This window comes from Mirounga leonina, unplaced genomic scaffold (assembly GCF_011800145.1).
Source record: "Mirounga leonina isolate KUSES-001 unplaced genomic scaffold, KU_Mleo_1.0 Mir_454, whole genome shotgun sequence".
Lineage (NCBI taxonomy): Eukaryota > Metazoa > Chordata > Mammalia > Carnivora > Phocidae > Mirounga > Mirounga leonina.
The window spans coordinates 10,414,269-10,428,476 of NW_023270763.1; the positions used below are offsets into that span (position 1 = coordinate 10,414,269).

General features: G+C 43.7%; 1 protein-coding gene across 9 annotated transcripts in view; it reads left to right on the plus strand.

Moving 5' to 3' along the window:
• GTF2I (general transcription factor IIi) overlaps positions 1 to 14,208 on the plus strand; it is a 108,399-nt gene that overhangs the window by 88,302 nt on the left and 5,889 nt on the right. For all 9 annotated transcript variants that reach the window (XM_034988688.1, XM_034988690.1, XM_034988693.1 and 6 more), the window contains 10 exons: positions 675 to 858; positions 1,505 to 1,563; positions 1,934 to 2,008; positions 8,510 to 8,611; positions 9,553 to 9,618; positions 9,965 to 10,148; positions 11,478 to 11,536; positions 11,960 to 12,040; positions 12,491 to 12,574; positions 13,139 to 13,322. In XM_034988688.1, coding sequence (XP_034844579.1) covers positions 675 to 858; positions 1,505 to 1,563; positions 1,934 to 2,008; positions 8,510 to 8,611; positions 9,553 to 9,618; positions 9,965 to 10,148; positions 11,478 to 11,536; positions 11,960 to 12,040; positions 12,491 to 12,574; positions 13,139 to 13,322 — 1,078 coding nt within the window. The remainder of the gene's footprint in view (positions 1 to 674; positions 859 to 1,504; positions 1,564 to 1,933; positions 2,009 to 8,509; positions 8,612 to 9,552; positions 9,619 to 9,964; positions 10,149 to 11,477; positions 11,537 to 11,959; positions 12,041 to 12,490; positions 12,575 to 13,138; positions 13,323 to 14,208) is intronic.

A 14,208-nucleotide genomic window follows, 5' to 3' on the forward strand; every position in this document is an offset into this window, starting at 1 on the left:
TTCAGCAAGAGTGTTTCAGTTGATTGGGTGTGTCTGTCATGGAGAAGGAAGTAAGGAGTGGGAGCGATAGCAGTACCCCCGGGGCCTTCCCATCCGTCATTATTAAAAGGTGTTAATGTTTTGTGTCCCGGATTGGGAATCTTCCATCTCTGCCTCTGCTCTCTCTAACTTGATGAGTTCCGCTTAGGTGCACCATATGCAGTTTGTATCTACCAACAGCAGACTTGTCTCTGTCAGTGTGCCGTGGCCCATAGTTCATTTCTGCCCAGAGCACAGAGATCATTTTGACTAATAATGGAACTATCCTTTTGATTTGTTAAAGTGTTAAAATGGTCTTTTTTCAAAATACTTATTTTTTAGGCCCATTCTTCAGTTTTGCACAATATACTACGCAAAATGCTTCCAATAATGGAGTGGGAGACTCCCCTTAAAAAAAAATACTGAGTGGAGATTGCTAGATGGTAGGGAGTCTTTGCATAACACATTTGAGAATGCCCGGACGTTAGCGCGACTTACTGTGGTGATCCTTTTGCAGTTTGTACAAATACCAAATCATTATGCCTGAAACTAATGTAATGTTTTACGTCAGCTATACCTTGATAAAATGAAAAATTTTTTAAAAAGAATGTCCATAACATTTTACCTTCCATACGTTATGTTCTCTTAACTTGCAGCTCAAGCTCTTGGACTCACAGAGGCAGTAAAAGTTCCATACCCCGTGTTTGAATCAAACCCCGAGTTCCTTTATGTAGAAGGCTTGCCAGAAGGAATTCCCTTCCGCAGCCCTACCTGGTTTGGAATCCCACGCCTTGAAAGGATTGTCCGTGGGAGTAATAAAATCAAGTTTGTTGTTAAAAAGTAAGTTCAATTTGCCCATATAGTCATTTTTGGAATCAGAGCAGTAAAGTTCTATTTCCATTTGAAGTTTTTCCTAGCTGTGGGCGATGGCTAAGGCTTTGTCGTTTGGATTGGAACGCGCAGCTCTGAGCTGCAGCCCTGGCCCAGGCCCCTGCCTTGGCTTATCCTTGAACCCGTGTAGATTTTCTTCTTCCGTACAAGGAGAAGGGGGACACCTGCCTCGCCAGGGTGGTGTTCGACTTGGTCACAGACACTGTGCTGACTCTTAGCATTCCTTAGTACTTGAATGGAGGATGAAGACGCGGATTTGTATCTGCTCCAGTGTTCCTGAGGCACTCGTGGGCAGCTGAGTTTCCGTGCTTGTGTGTCTTACTTACACGTCTGCAGGATTTCCACACTTGCGGAAATTAGTGTCCGTTAATTTTCATTTCACAGAAAAAGTCATTTACTCTTCACAAAATCACGTAGCAGATCATGGTGGGAGGGAAAAATGAGGGTTGTTTTTGTCCATGATGACAGAATGCATTGTCACATTACAGAATGATGGCCTTTATAAAAAAAAAAGTCACTGGTCGTGATAATGTTTACTAGCTGTGAAGACCAGTAGTATGCTGGCTATTCTAATATTTCTTGGTTTTCTCTCTAGACCTGAACTAGTTATTTCCTACCTGCCTCCTGGAATGGCTAGTAAAATAAACACTAAAGGTAAGAGATCATACATACTCTGTTATACTTCCGTGCAGTAAAACATGCTTTATTGACATTACCTAAATCACACTGAATCATGCGCTAGCGTCTATTGGGGGCTTTTGGTTTGTTTCTTTGCTTTTTATGTAATGGACTCCTCCCTCCCCTTTAAAAACATTTCATTGAAAATTTCCTGCTTGTCATCCTCCTTCATTCGTGTTTCCACAGTTTTGTGGAGACTCAGAGGATTACATTACCAGTTTACTTCTTCAGGTTTCTTTGCAAAGATCCAAACTATATGAATTTTAATAATCTGCTTTTATAAAGCATCCCCTTCTGGTCTCCCCCCCCCCCAATATGCAAAAGTGATCATGTGCTTACTTTATAGCCTTGCAGTCACCCAAAAGACCACGGAGCCCTGGGAGTAATTCAAAAGTTCCTGAAATTGAGGTCACTGTGGAAGGTAAGGCCACTCTGGGGCAGGTTTCTGATGATTCTCCAGTTCACTAAGTATATCCACTAATTCTTCAGTTTACTGTTTGTTTTTATGCAAATGAATTTTTACAAAACCGGGCTTGCCCATGAAGAGAGCTACCTGTGATAAAGCTAAATTTCTGAATCATTCTGATTGAAATTTTCACAGTAGTCTACATGATGTTCCTAGAGCACATTGTAATCTTGCAAGAAGATCCCTAAAATGCTTTTATTGCCTGCAATAAAGTAAGGTTGCAGAGAGGAACATGTGGGATTCTTTTCTCTCCTTTTCTCCTTTTTTTTGAGTGGGGGGCACAGAGGGAGAGAGAGAATCCCAGGCAGGCTCCATGCCCAGTGTAGGGCTTGAACTCAGAACGCTGAGATCAAGATTTGGACGCTTGGGGCGCCTGGGTGGCTCAGTTGGTTAAGCGACTGCCTTCAGCTCAGGTCATGATCCTGGAGTCCCGGGATCGAGTCCCGCATCGGGCTCCCTGCTCGGCGGGGAGTCTGCTTCTCCCTCTGACCCTCCCCCCTCTCATGCTCTCTGTCTCATTCTCTCTCTCTCAAATAAATAAATTAAAAAATCTTTAAAAAAAAAAAAAAAAGATTTGGACGCTTGACCAACTGAGTCACCCAGGCGTGTGCACGTGCAGACGTGCACGCACACACACACACAACACACACACCACACACAACACACACACACACCACACACATACACAACACACACACACACCACACACACACACACACAACACACACACCACACACACCACACACACACAACACACACACACACCACACCCACACACCACACACACCACACACAACACCCACACACCCCAGGCCCCTCCTCCCCCTGCCTTTTGGGCGTTGGTGAGGGAGGGAGAGAGAATCTGAGAATCTTAAGCAGACCATACCGAGTGCAGATCCGATGTGGAGCCTGATCCCACAACTCTGAGAATAGGCTTACTCTTCATCTCAGGGTCGTGAGTTCAAGTCCCATGTTGGGTGTGGAGCCTACTTAAAAAAATAAGTATAAGTAAACTCTTAGTTATCAGCTAGATGTTAGGAAAATAGAGAAACGAAGGGTTCATGTAATAATGTTAATGTGATTGGGTCTATAGAAGTAAGGGTACCAGGTAGAAATTAGAATTGTATTTTGTTGTAAACAACTGATTTTACAAAGAGGGAGATGCCTGTTTTTCTACATAAAAGAAATTCTGAAGGTAAGTTACCCTTTAGTAGCTCAAAAATTATGAGACTGCCTCTGGGTTTCCTCTTGTCCTTTCTTCCATGGATACAAGAAGACCAATTGAGCTCCAGGTTCAGATGTACATAGAAGGCAAGACATAGGGGAGATGGAGTACCAGACCTGCCTGGACCCATTGTCTACAGAAGCAGGAAGCATTCTAGAATTCCCTAGCAGATTGATTCTTAGGTCTCTTGGTTGGGCGGGGAGAATTTAAAACAAAATAATTCACAGGCTCTGGTGCTAACATTTTTGGATTTTCAAGTCTGGGCTCCATCATTCGTCATTTAGGCAGATTACTGAAAATCTCTTCTTCAGTTAGTACATCTGTAAAACGGTAATAAGAATGGTACTTAACTCATATGCTGTTTTTTAAATTGAGATATACTTCACATAAATTTCACCATTTTATTTTTTTTAATTCACTGCTTAACATACACAATTCAGTATATGCATAAGGTTGTGCAACCGTCAGACCAGTCGAACTCCAGAACCTTTTCATCACCCAGGAAAAAGCCCCCATACATATAGCAGTTGCTCCCCATCTCCCCTTCCCTGCAGCCCCTGGGAACCACTCATATACTTTTTTGTCTCTGGATAAGCCTATTTTCTACATTTCATGTAAGTGGAAGGACAGTGGGTGATCCTTTGTGACTGGCTTCTTTCACTTGGCGGAATGTTTTCCAGGTTCATCTGTCTTGTAGCTGTAGCTTGTCCCAGTACTGCAGTCCTTCCCCTCTGTCCACTTTTTAAGATTTGTGGTTAAATATATATAACAAAGATGGACCCTTCTAATGGTCTACATTTTTTAAATGTACAGTTCTGTGCATTAAGTGCATTCACATTGTTATGCAACTGTCACGACCATCACCACCATCCGTCTCCTGAACATTGTCCTCTTCCCCTGTCAAAACTGCCCGGTCAACACTGAATCCCCTTCATTTAAGTAACTGCTACACCTTTCTCCACCACAGCTCCGTGTTCGACAGCAGCGCACCAAGTGTTTGAGTTTCTCCACATACTTGCCACCACTTTCTATTTTCTGTTTCTTACTTTTTAAAGATTTAATTTATTTGAGAGAGCGAGTAAGCGAGCATAAGCAGGGGGAGCGGGAGGGGCAAAGAGAGAGGGAGAAGCAGATGCCCCGATCATGCTGGGGCTCAATCCCAGGACCCCGAGATCATGACCTGAGCCAAAGACGCTTAACCGACTGAGCCACCCAGGCACCCCTTCTGTTTCCTATTTTTTAGATAATATCCATCCTAATAGGTGTCCATTTCTTTTTCTTGGTGCCTAATACCACATTGGGTAGATGTACCACATTTTGTTTATCCATTTATCAGATGGACATTGGGGATGTTTCTGGTTTGGGGTATTAAGAATAATGTTACAGGGCGCCTGGGTGGCTCAGTCGTTAAGCATCTGCCTTTGGCTCAGGTCATAATCCCAGGGTCCTGGGATCGAGCCCCCCGCATCGGGCTCACTGCTCCGTGGGAAGCCTGCTTCTCCCTCTCCCACTCCCCCTGCTTGTGTTCCCTTTCTCGCTGTCTTTCTCTGTCAAATAAATAAATAAAATCTTAAAAACAAAAAAAATAATGTTACTATGAACATTTGCATAGAAGTTTTTGTATAGGGGCGCCTGGGTGGCTCAGTCGTTAAGTGTCTGCCTTCGGCTCAGGTCATGATCCCAGGGTCCTGGGATTGGGCTCCGTGCTCGGTGGGAAGGCTGCTTCTCCCTCTCCCACTCCCCCCTGCTTGTGTTCCCACTCTCGCTGTGTCTCTGTCAAATAAATAAAAAAAAAATCTTTAAAAAAAAATAAAGTTTTTGTATGGACATGAGTTTTTAATCTCCATTTATTTTTTGAGGGTTTGATTATTAAATACAAATAAATATTATCTAGAATGATCTCGTGTAAATGTTGATACTTTTCTTGCTTTGCAGTAGAATCAGCAAGGGAGACAAGATAGGAATGGGATGCCCTTTAGGTTGGGTAATAAACCCATTTATTATACATACCAGCTTAGAAACCCATTGTTTCGGGACACGTGGGTGGTTCATTTGGTTAAGCATCTGCCTTCGGCTCTGGTCATGATCCCGGGGTCCTGGGATCGAGCCCCACGTCGGGCTCCCTGCTCAGCGGGGAGCCTGCTTCTCCCTCTGCCTGCCGCTCACCCGCTTATGTGTGTGTGTCTCTCTCTCTGACAAATCATTAAAATCTTAAAAAAAAATGCCCATTGTTTCTAAATTGAAAGAAATACTATCCAAGGATTAGACCCTCACTTCGCACACTATACTTTTGGTTTCTAATTCAAAAGGAGAGGACTAAGGTCGGTGATGGCTTTGTGATAAAATGCTTTTGACCTTCAGATTAACAGAGAATAGGTTTTTTTTTGGTTTTTTTGTTTTTAAAGATTTTATTTATTTGAGAGAAAGAGAATGAGAGACAGCATGAGAGGGAGGAGTGTCAGAGGGAGAAGCAGACTCCCTGCCGAGCAGGGAGCCCGATGCGGGACTCGATCCTGGGACTCCAGGATCATGACCTGAGCCGAAGGCAGTCGCTCAACCAACTGAGCCACCCAGGCGCCCGAGAATAGGTTTATATTACGTTCCCCATGCCATAGAGGTCCTTGTCCCACGATAACTTTCTATTGCTTCACCAAGTCTATAAATGGACTCTGAATTTAAGTAATATTCGTTAAAATACCATAAAGTAGTCATTAGTATTTTAAGGTGATGTATGTAGTAAAAGCTGTGTCCATGTCCAGGAACTTTTTGGCAGTTTAATGGTGGGGGGAGGTATTTTGCTTGCACCATACTAATACTCTGTTTTAAATGATATGTCATGCTTGTTTGGAATTGTTTTACTTTAAAAAATAAATGTACATAATTTATGCACAGTAAAACGTACCCATTGCGGCTGTGGGGTTTGAGTTTTGGAAAATGTTGGTGCCACCACTTTAGTCAATTTTTGAAACATCTCTATCACCCTGCCCTGCTCCCCGCAGGCCACAGCAGCCGGGCCCACGGGCAACCCCAGTCTGCCTTTTTTTTTTTTTTTTTTTTTAAGATTTTATTTATTTATTTGACAGGCAGAGATAGCGAGAGAGGAAACACAAGCAGGGGGAGGGGGAGAGGGAGAAGCAGGCTTCCCGAGGAACAGGGAGCCCGATGCGGGGCTCCATCCCAGGACCCTGGGATCATGACCTGAGCCGAAGGCAGATGCCCAACGACCGAGCCACCCAGCACTCTCCACCCCCCACCCGGTCTGCTTTTTTGTCACCACGGAATGCTTTTGCCTGTTCTGGAATTTCATATAAATGGAATCCTACTGGCTCTACTCTTTATGGCTTGCTTCTTTTTCTCAGCATAATGCTTTCTGATTTAACACTCGTGGCATATTTCAGTATCCCCTTTTTATTGTGGAGTGTTCCTCCATGGTGTGGCTTCACCACATTTTGTTTATACATTTGTCAGTGGACATTTGGGTTTGTTTCCAGCCTTGTCTAAAAACGATCCTGCGAACATTTGTGTACAAAGTGCAGCATATGTTCTCCTCTTGAGGAGGTATTTAGAAGCACAGTCGTGGAGCTGTTCACGTTCTGCGAGACTGCCGAACAGTCTTCCGAAGTGGTTTTGTCATTTTACACTCCTGCCAGCAATGGATGCCTTCCAGTTGCCCCCCATCCTCCCCGTCCTCAGCATTTGTCATTGTTTTAAATTTAGCTTTTCCAGGGGGTGCGTGGTGCTATTTCACTTAACTGTAAACCCGAATGCTGCTTTATTAATGTAGGCTAAGAACTAGATATTTCAGTCAGGTCCATTCTGTCTGCTGCTCCCAAGTTCCTTCCCGTCTCACCCTGTTATCGAAGGCTTGCCTCATGAGTACGGAGCCTAAGCGGAGGTGTGAGCTGTGCAGGGCTCTGGTGACGGGCTGGACTGATGGCCTCTTCCCGGTTGTACCCGCCAGCTAGCCCAGGCTGCTAGTTTGCTTTCCTCACTATGCCATCTTAAGAAAGCTGTTGTTTTATTCAGGAGTTTTGAAATAATTAAAGAGTAGAATGTTGGTTCTTGACATTTATTTCATTTGTTTAAGGTTTTATGTATTTGTTTTAGAGAAAGAGCACGCGCGCGCTTGAGTGGGGGGAGGTGCAGAGGGAGGAGGACAAGCAGACCCCGGGCTGAGCATGAGCCAGATGCAGGGCTCTGTCCTAGGACCCTGAGATCATGACCTGAGCCGAAATCAAGATCAGACGCTTAACCGACTGAGCCACCCAGGCACCCTGGAAGCCCAGAGTCTACAGATACTCTGCAGATTGGGAAATTCGGAGTTGCAAGATGTATCTTTAGAATGTTGGTTATTTTCTTTTCTTTTCTTTTAAAGATTTTATTTATTTATTTATTTGACAGAGAGAGAGAGCGAGAGCAAGAACACAAGCAGGGGGAGCGGGAGAGGGAGAAGCAGGCTCCCCGCTGAGCAGGGAGCCTGACGCGGGGCTCGATCCCAGGACCCTGGGATCATGACCCGAGCTGAAGGCAGACGCTTAATGACTGAGCCACCCAGGTGCCCCAGAATGTTGGTTATTTTCTAAAGAAATCTGAGGAACCTTAATTTCTTTTTATTTTCCTATTATTTTGGCTCTTTTGTTTTTAAAGATTGCTGGCTGGCTTCAGATTTAAATAAACTCACTATTTAAGCATTAGGTGACCTCTACATAAAGAAGAGTCAGGTCCTGGTTTTATAAGAATAACTTAAAACTAATAGTCCTTTTCATTCAATGGAAGAACAACCAGTTTCCTACAACACTGTTTCTAATTTGTACTAAATTCAAAGGAAGGATGTGTTCAGAGTGAGCTAGAGAATCCAAAGGAAGGCTTCAGAGTGGGGATAGTACCTGAAGTTGGATTATGTTCACGGGTTGAAAGAAAAGCGCGTAAGCAGACGTAGCTACCCCCAAATTAGATGACTCCAAAGGGGCGCGTTGAAGCATTGAGTGAGCTGGGAATTCGTCAGATCCTCCAGAAAGCTAACTCTGTTTGGGACGAAAATGGCCGAAGGTAGGGACGGAAGCAGAAAAATGGACGGAGGCTGTAAGCAGGGGCCTCGGTGCCCATTTGCATTGGTAGTGCTTATGTACTGTTTGAACTTCACGTGGTTTTTCAGGGACATCACAAGCAGTGCTTAAACGTGGTGAGGTGCATGTATTGATTGTGATTTTTTCCTTTTAATTCTTCTTCAGGCCCTAATAGCAGCAACCCTCAAACCTCCGCGGTTAGAACCCCTACCCAGACTAATGGTTCTAATGTTCCCTTCAAGCCTCGAGGGAGAGAGTTTTCCTTTGGTAAATATGAATTCTTTTTTTCTTAATTTCATCATTTTAAATAAAAGGAACCAATACACTTTATTTTTCTAGGTGAATTGTTTTTTATTTGGTAAGTTGGTATATATGAGCTATTAAACGTACTATAATAGCTACTTAACCCCTCTGTGCCTCAGTTTCTGGATTTGTAAAGTGGGGATAATACTACTTCCTGCCTTGTGGGGTTATTATGAGGATTGCAAGTACTAAGTTAAAGGGTAGCACCATACCTGGCACATAGAAGGTGCTGTCGTTTTTTGGGAGGTTTCTTGGTTTTCACTTGTTTTTTATTTTTAGCCTATGTCATTTGTTGCCAGTGTATTAGTAATACAGTGAAACCGTTTAATAATGTAGGATTAGAGTAGTTGCCAAGACATGACTGTGCTAAAAACCTATGTATTTTTTTTGTATTTCTCTCTCTTTTTTTTTTTTTTTTTTAAGATTTTATTTATTTGCGAGAGAGAGAATGAGAGACAGAGAGCATGAGAGGGGGGAGGGTCAGAGGGAGAAGCAGACTCCCCGCTGAGCAGGGAGCCCGATGCGGGACTCGATCCCGGGACTCCAGGATCATGACCTGAGCCGAAGGCAGTCGCTTAACCAACTGAGCCACCCAGGCGCCCTGTTATTTTATTTTTTTAAAGATTTTATTTATTTATTAGAGAGAGAGAGAGAGAGAGAAACAGCATGAGAGGGGGGAGGGTCAGAGGGAGAAGCACACTCCCTGCTGAGCAGGGAGCCTGATGTGGGACTCGATCCCGGGACTCCAGGATCATGACCTGAGCCGAAGGCAGTCGCTTAACCAACTGAGCCACCCAGGCACCCTTTTTTGTACTTCTTAAAGATGCACAATAAAATAAGAAACTGCTGGGCATAGATGTATTTTGCGAAGTATTGCTACTAACTGTCTTGTTTTTCACTTGCAGAGGCCTGGAATGCCAAAATCACGGACCTAAAACAGAAAGTTGAGAATCTTTTCAATGAAAAATGCGGTAAGTTTATTTTGAAATATTAGCGCTAAAATTTATGGTAGCCTTTTTCACGTAGTCTAAGAATGTGTGCAGAATAAAATGTGCAGCGTTGAAATGTTACTGTCATGGGAAGTGCACGTGTTTTGCGAGCATGGATGCCATCATTTCTCCCACTTTTCTGAGCACTGCAGAGTTGAACACGTTTTTCTAAAATTGAAAGTAATACGATTTTTCAAAAAAATACATATAATTTTAGTAGCTGCAAAATGTAATTTAGAAAGGATTTTTTTTTTTTTTTTTTTTACAAAGGAGTTTTGAAAAGTGACGAACATGAGAAAGAATAGAAACGTCTGTGTGTGTTTTACAGGCGAAGCCCTTGGCCTGAAGCAAGCTGTGAAAGTACCGTTTGCATTATTTGAATCTTTCCCAGAAGACTTCTATGTGGAGGGCCTGCCTGAGGGCGTGCCATTCCGGCGGCCGTCCACCTTTGGCATTCCAAGGCTGGAGAAGATACTCAGAAACAAGGCCAAGATTAAGTTCATCATTAAAAAGTAAGGGCAGTGAGCTGAAAGGAGGCTCGCCGTGCAGCGCCAGTGCTCTGACGCGGGCAGATTGGTGCTTGGGTTCACCATTGTATCAAGACCTCATTAGCTCTAGGAGGCAAAAAAGAAGGCTCTTTAAGCTGTACTTTTGTAGATCTGTTAAGTGTTTCGTAACTGGTTATAAGAGGGAAGGAGGGCTGTAGCTTGTCAGAGGGATGACAGCTTGATTTTGTTCAATATACCACTGTCTTATTGTTAATGGTTGATGCTGCTGGGGTCTAAGCAGTTGTTCAGTTTTGTAAAGCCCTATGATTTCTCCAGCGTACAGAATATTTTTTCTTTCTTTCTTTAAGTTTGTTTATTTATTTATTTATTTTTAAGGATTTTATTTATTTGACAGAGAGAGAGAGCACAAGTAGGCAGAACAGCAGGGAGAGGGAGAGGAAGAAGCAGGCTCTCCACCGAGCAGGGAGCCTGACATGGGGCTCGATCCCAGGACCCTGGGATCATGACCTCAGCTGAAGGCAGCCGCTTAACCGACTGAGCCACCCAGGTGCCCCAAGTTTATTTATTTTTTTTAGTAATCTCTACACCCACTGTGGGACTTGAACTCATGACCTCGAGATCAAGAGTCGGATGCTCTTCCAACTGTGCCCACCAGGCGCCCCCAGAATATTTTAAATTTCTGTTGGCTTTGGAGGTCTGTGAATTAGACCAACACAATTGAAGTGGATGGGAATAATCAGAAGTTAAAAATATATGTTGATGTTGAAGAATTATTTGAACTTAATGGAAGTGAATTTTAGGTGCCATTTATTAATACTTGCTTCTGAGTCATACAGCGGTATTGTCAAATGCTCAAAGCTGACACTGCCAACCACATTGGCCACCTTTTGTACTTCTGGCCAGGGCTGGAGAGGGCTGGAGAGGTCTGGCAGTAGCTAAGGCCTCTGCTTCTGCGTCTTCCTAGAGAAAGACTCGCGCTTAAGTTTTCACAAGCTTGTCCTCTGTTTCCATGCTGCCCGCATACAGCATGTTCCCGGTTTCCATTCTCAGGTCTAGCACTGGATCCTTCCAGGATATAATGGTGGAAACCATGGGAAAGAGAAACTAATTGAAGCTAGACGGACCTGGGTTGGTGTTGTGATCATGATTAGGATTGGGGTTTTTGTATATGTTTCTTTAGACGAGGGACATGTTCTTTCTGTTCTTCCATTACTAAGAATTGAATGTATATGTACAGAAAGTAAATGGTTCTTTTAAATCTTTGTTTAATTTTAACATTTTACTATGGGATTATTAGCACACAATGTTTTTTTCTCCCTTCCTGTTTTTCAGGCCTGAAATGTTTGAGACCGCAATTAAGGAGAGCACCTCCTCCTCGAAGAGCCCTCCGAGTGAGTGTCCTTGCTACAGAACGTGTGCTGTGGGAAACTTACGTTGCAGCAGTAATTTTAAAAGAATCGTTGAAAGAACAGCTACTGAGTTAAAACCAAGAATGCTCATTAAAGAATGTGGTTTTGACTGATTTACAATTTTGAGTTTATTTAATAAATGAGAATCTTTGTATGTCTGATGCTGTACTGAGCACAGTGAGAAAGAGAAAAGAGTGTGGGGCGGGGGTGGGGGGGTGAGGGGGTGGGGAGCGGTCTTTCAGGAAGCTTAATTCCCCCAGAATGACAAAGTATACCATCAGATGGACCAACCCTTACACAGAATTGGGTTAAATACTATCTTGTGTAGTCTGAATTTTAAGTGCATCAATAGAGCTGGTTTAATTACATTTTGTGTGTGTTCTAATCTGAAGTTTCTATTTTAAGGAAAAATAAATTCATCGCCCAACGTTAATACTACTGCATCAGGTGTTGAAGATCTTAACATCATTCAGGTGACGATTCCAGGTACGATTTCTCTGCCTTTCTCTCACTTGTGGGGTTTTCCGTGTTCGGATTTTCACTCGACTGACTCGGGTTCCCGGGACTCGCTCTGTGCCATGCTGTGCCCCTGTCCGCCCTGCAGAGAGCGCTATCCAAACACATCACCTCGTCGGTTCCTTCCCAGAAAGCTCTAGGCAGTTACCAGACGCAGAGTGAGCTAGTACCCAGTGCCTTGTTGAGGAAATCTGTACAAAAGAGCCGGCGGAGTTCCTTGTAACGTTACAAGGCACAGAGGCATCGTGTTTTCGGTTTGTTGTTAGAGTCAAATCACTTGGTCAAGTCATTTCAACCTTGATTAGTGTAAAATACTTAAATCTTCCCAAGACATGAAGCGAGTTCACTCAGAGCACCTAAAAATTGACCTGGAATTAAAATTGCATTATTTAGCTATGACCGTCCTCTTGCCTTTTCTAGATGACGATAATGAAAGGCTGTCAAAAGTTGAAAAAGCGAGACAGCTCAGAGAGCAAGTGAACGACCTCTTCAGTCGGAAATTTGGTGAGTTTCGCATTTGCATAGTGCTGTTGCAGTAAGCTAGGACATTTCCTTCCAGTGAGAGCCGAATGGTAGATTATGCTCGGATAGCTGTTGTCTTCCTGTATAAAATGAAATGAAGTTGAAATGCAGGTGTTTGGGGCGCCTGGGTGGCTCAGACGTTAAGTGTCTGCCCTCGGCTCAGGTCATGATCCCAGGGTCCTGGGATCGAGCCCCGCATCGGGCTCTCTGCTCAGCGGGGAGCCTGCTTCTCCCTCTCCCACTCCCCCTGCTTGTGTTCCCTCTCTCTGTCAAATAAATAAAAATCTTTAAAAAAAAAAAAGAAAAAGAAATGCAGGTGTTCGGGTTTCTCTAAAGTTTTTTCCTAAGGAAACGTTAGCTGTGTTAAACTCTTGGTGATGGTCACCATCAAAGCGAGTAGAACTGAGGTTCGGAGGTAAGGTTGTTTGACGTGTACTTTGACTGTCATTAACTGCGGGGACTGTCCTTAATGTTGCTCATGTGCTTTCTAACCACTTCGGAGATGATAGGTTGACCTGTGCTTTTATGCTGTTTGTCTTGTCCTAGGTGAAGCTATTGGTATGGGTTTCCCTGTGAAAGTTCCCTACAGGAAAATCACAATTAACCCTGGCTGTGTGGTGGTTGACGGCATGCCCCCCGGAGTGTCGTTCAAAGCCCCCAGTTACCTGGAAATCAGCTCCATGAGGAGGATCTTAGATTCTGCTGAGTTCATTAAATTCACTGTCATTAGGTAAGTGAGCCTTCCCCGCTTGTTCGTAAGAATGACTCTGTCCATCGTGAGGCTAAGTCATCTTCCAGAATGTAGTCCTAGGTAATAATAGGATCCAATTTTCCATATAACACATAAAATACTTGAGTTCTTCTACTGTGAGATTTTCTTCTGCCTGAGCTGACTCTTAATTCTCCTGTTTTTAAGGCAAGGGCTTAGTGAACCTTTGCCCATGGACCAGACCCAGCCTGTTGCCTGTTTTTATAAAGCCTTATTAAAACACGGTTACATACAGTTGGCAGTACATAGCGTCTACTGCAGCTTTCAGCTTACAGGGGTAAAACGGGGCAGTTGGGACAGAGACCGTATGATCTGCAAAGCCGAAAATATTTACTGGCTGACCCACTACAGAAAGCAGTTGGCCAGCATGTGTCTTAGGAATGTCATCCCAGGCTCAGGTCGGACAGGGATCTGATCCCAAGTCAGGTCATTCTGTCTCCTTGTCTGTACCATAAAAGTGTAGTTGTCACCTTTGAGAATGGGCTCCTTATCCACAGAGCAGGAATGATGATTATACCTACACTCTAACAGCATCGTGAGATCACATTAATACGTGTTCGTCCAGTAGGTGTTCCGCAGACGTCCTCTTTTCCATCTACCTAAGCAAGAGTCCATGTCATCTTCACGCTTTCCAGCTCCCCAAAACTTTGCTATCACTAAATCTTCCCAGTCGGTTCATTGTTAAATTCCCAGTTGTTTCTAGTACAAATCACTTAGGACTGGCTCTTGGAAATAGCCCATGTGGTAACCTCCCAAGGCTTTCTGTCACCCGCTTATCTTCTCCCAGTACCCTTTCCCTAAAAATCCCGTTTTTGTCCCACTTAACCCATGTCCATGGTCCATGCTC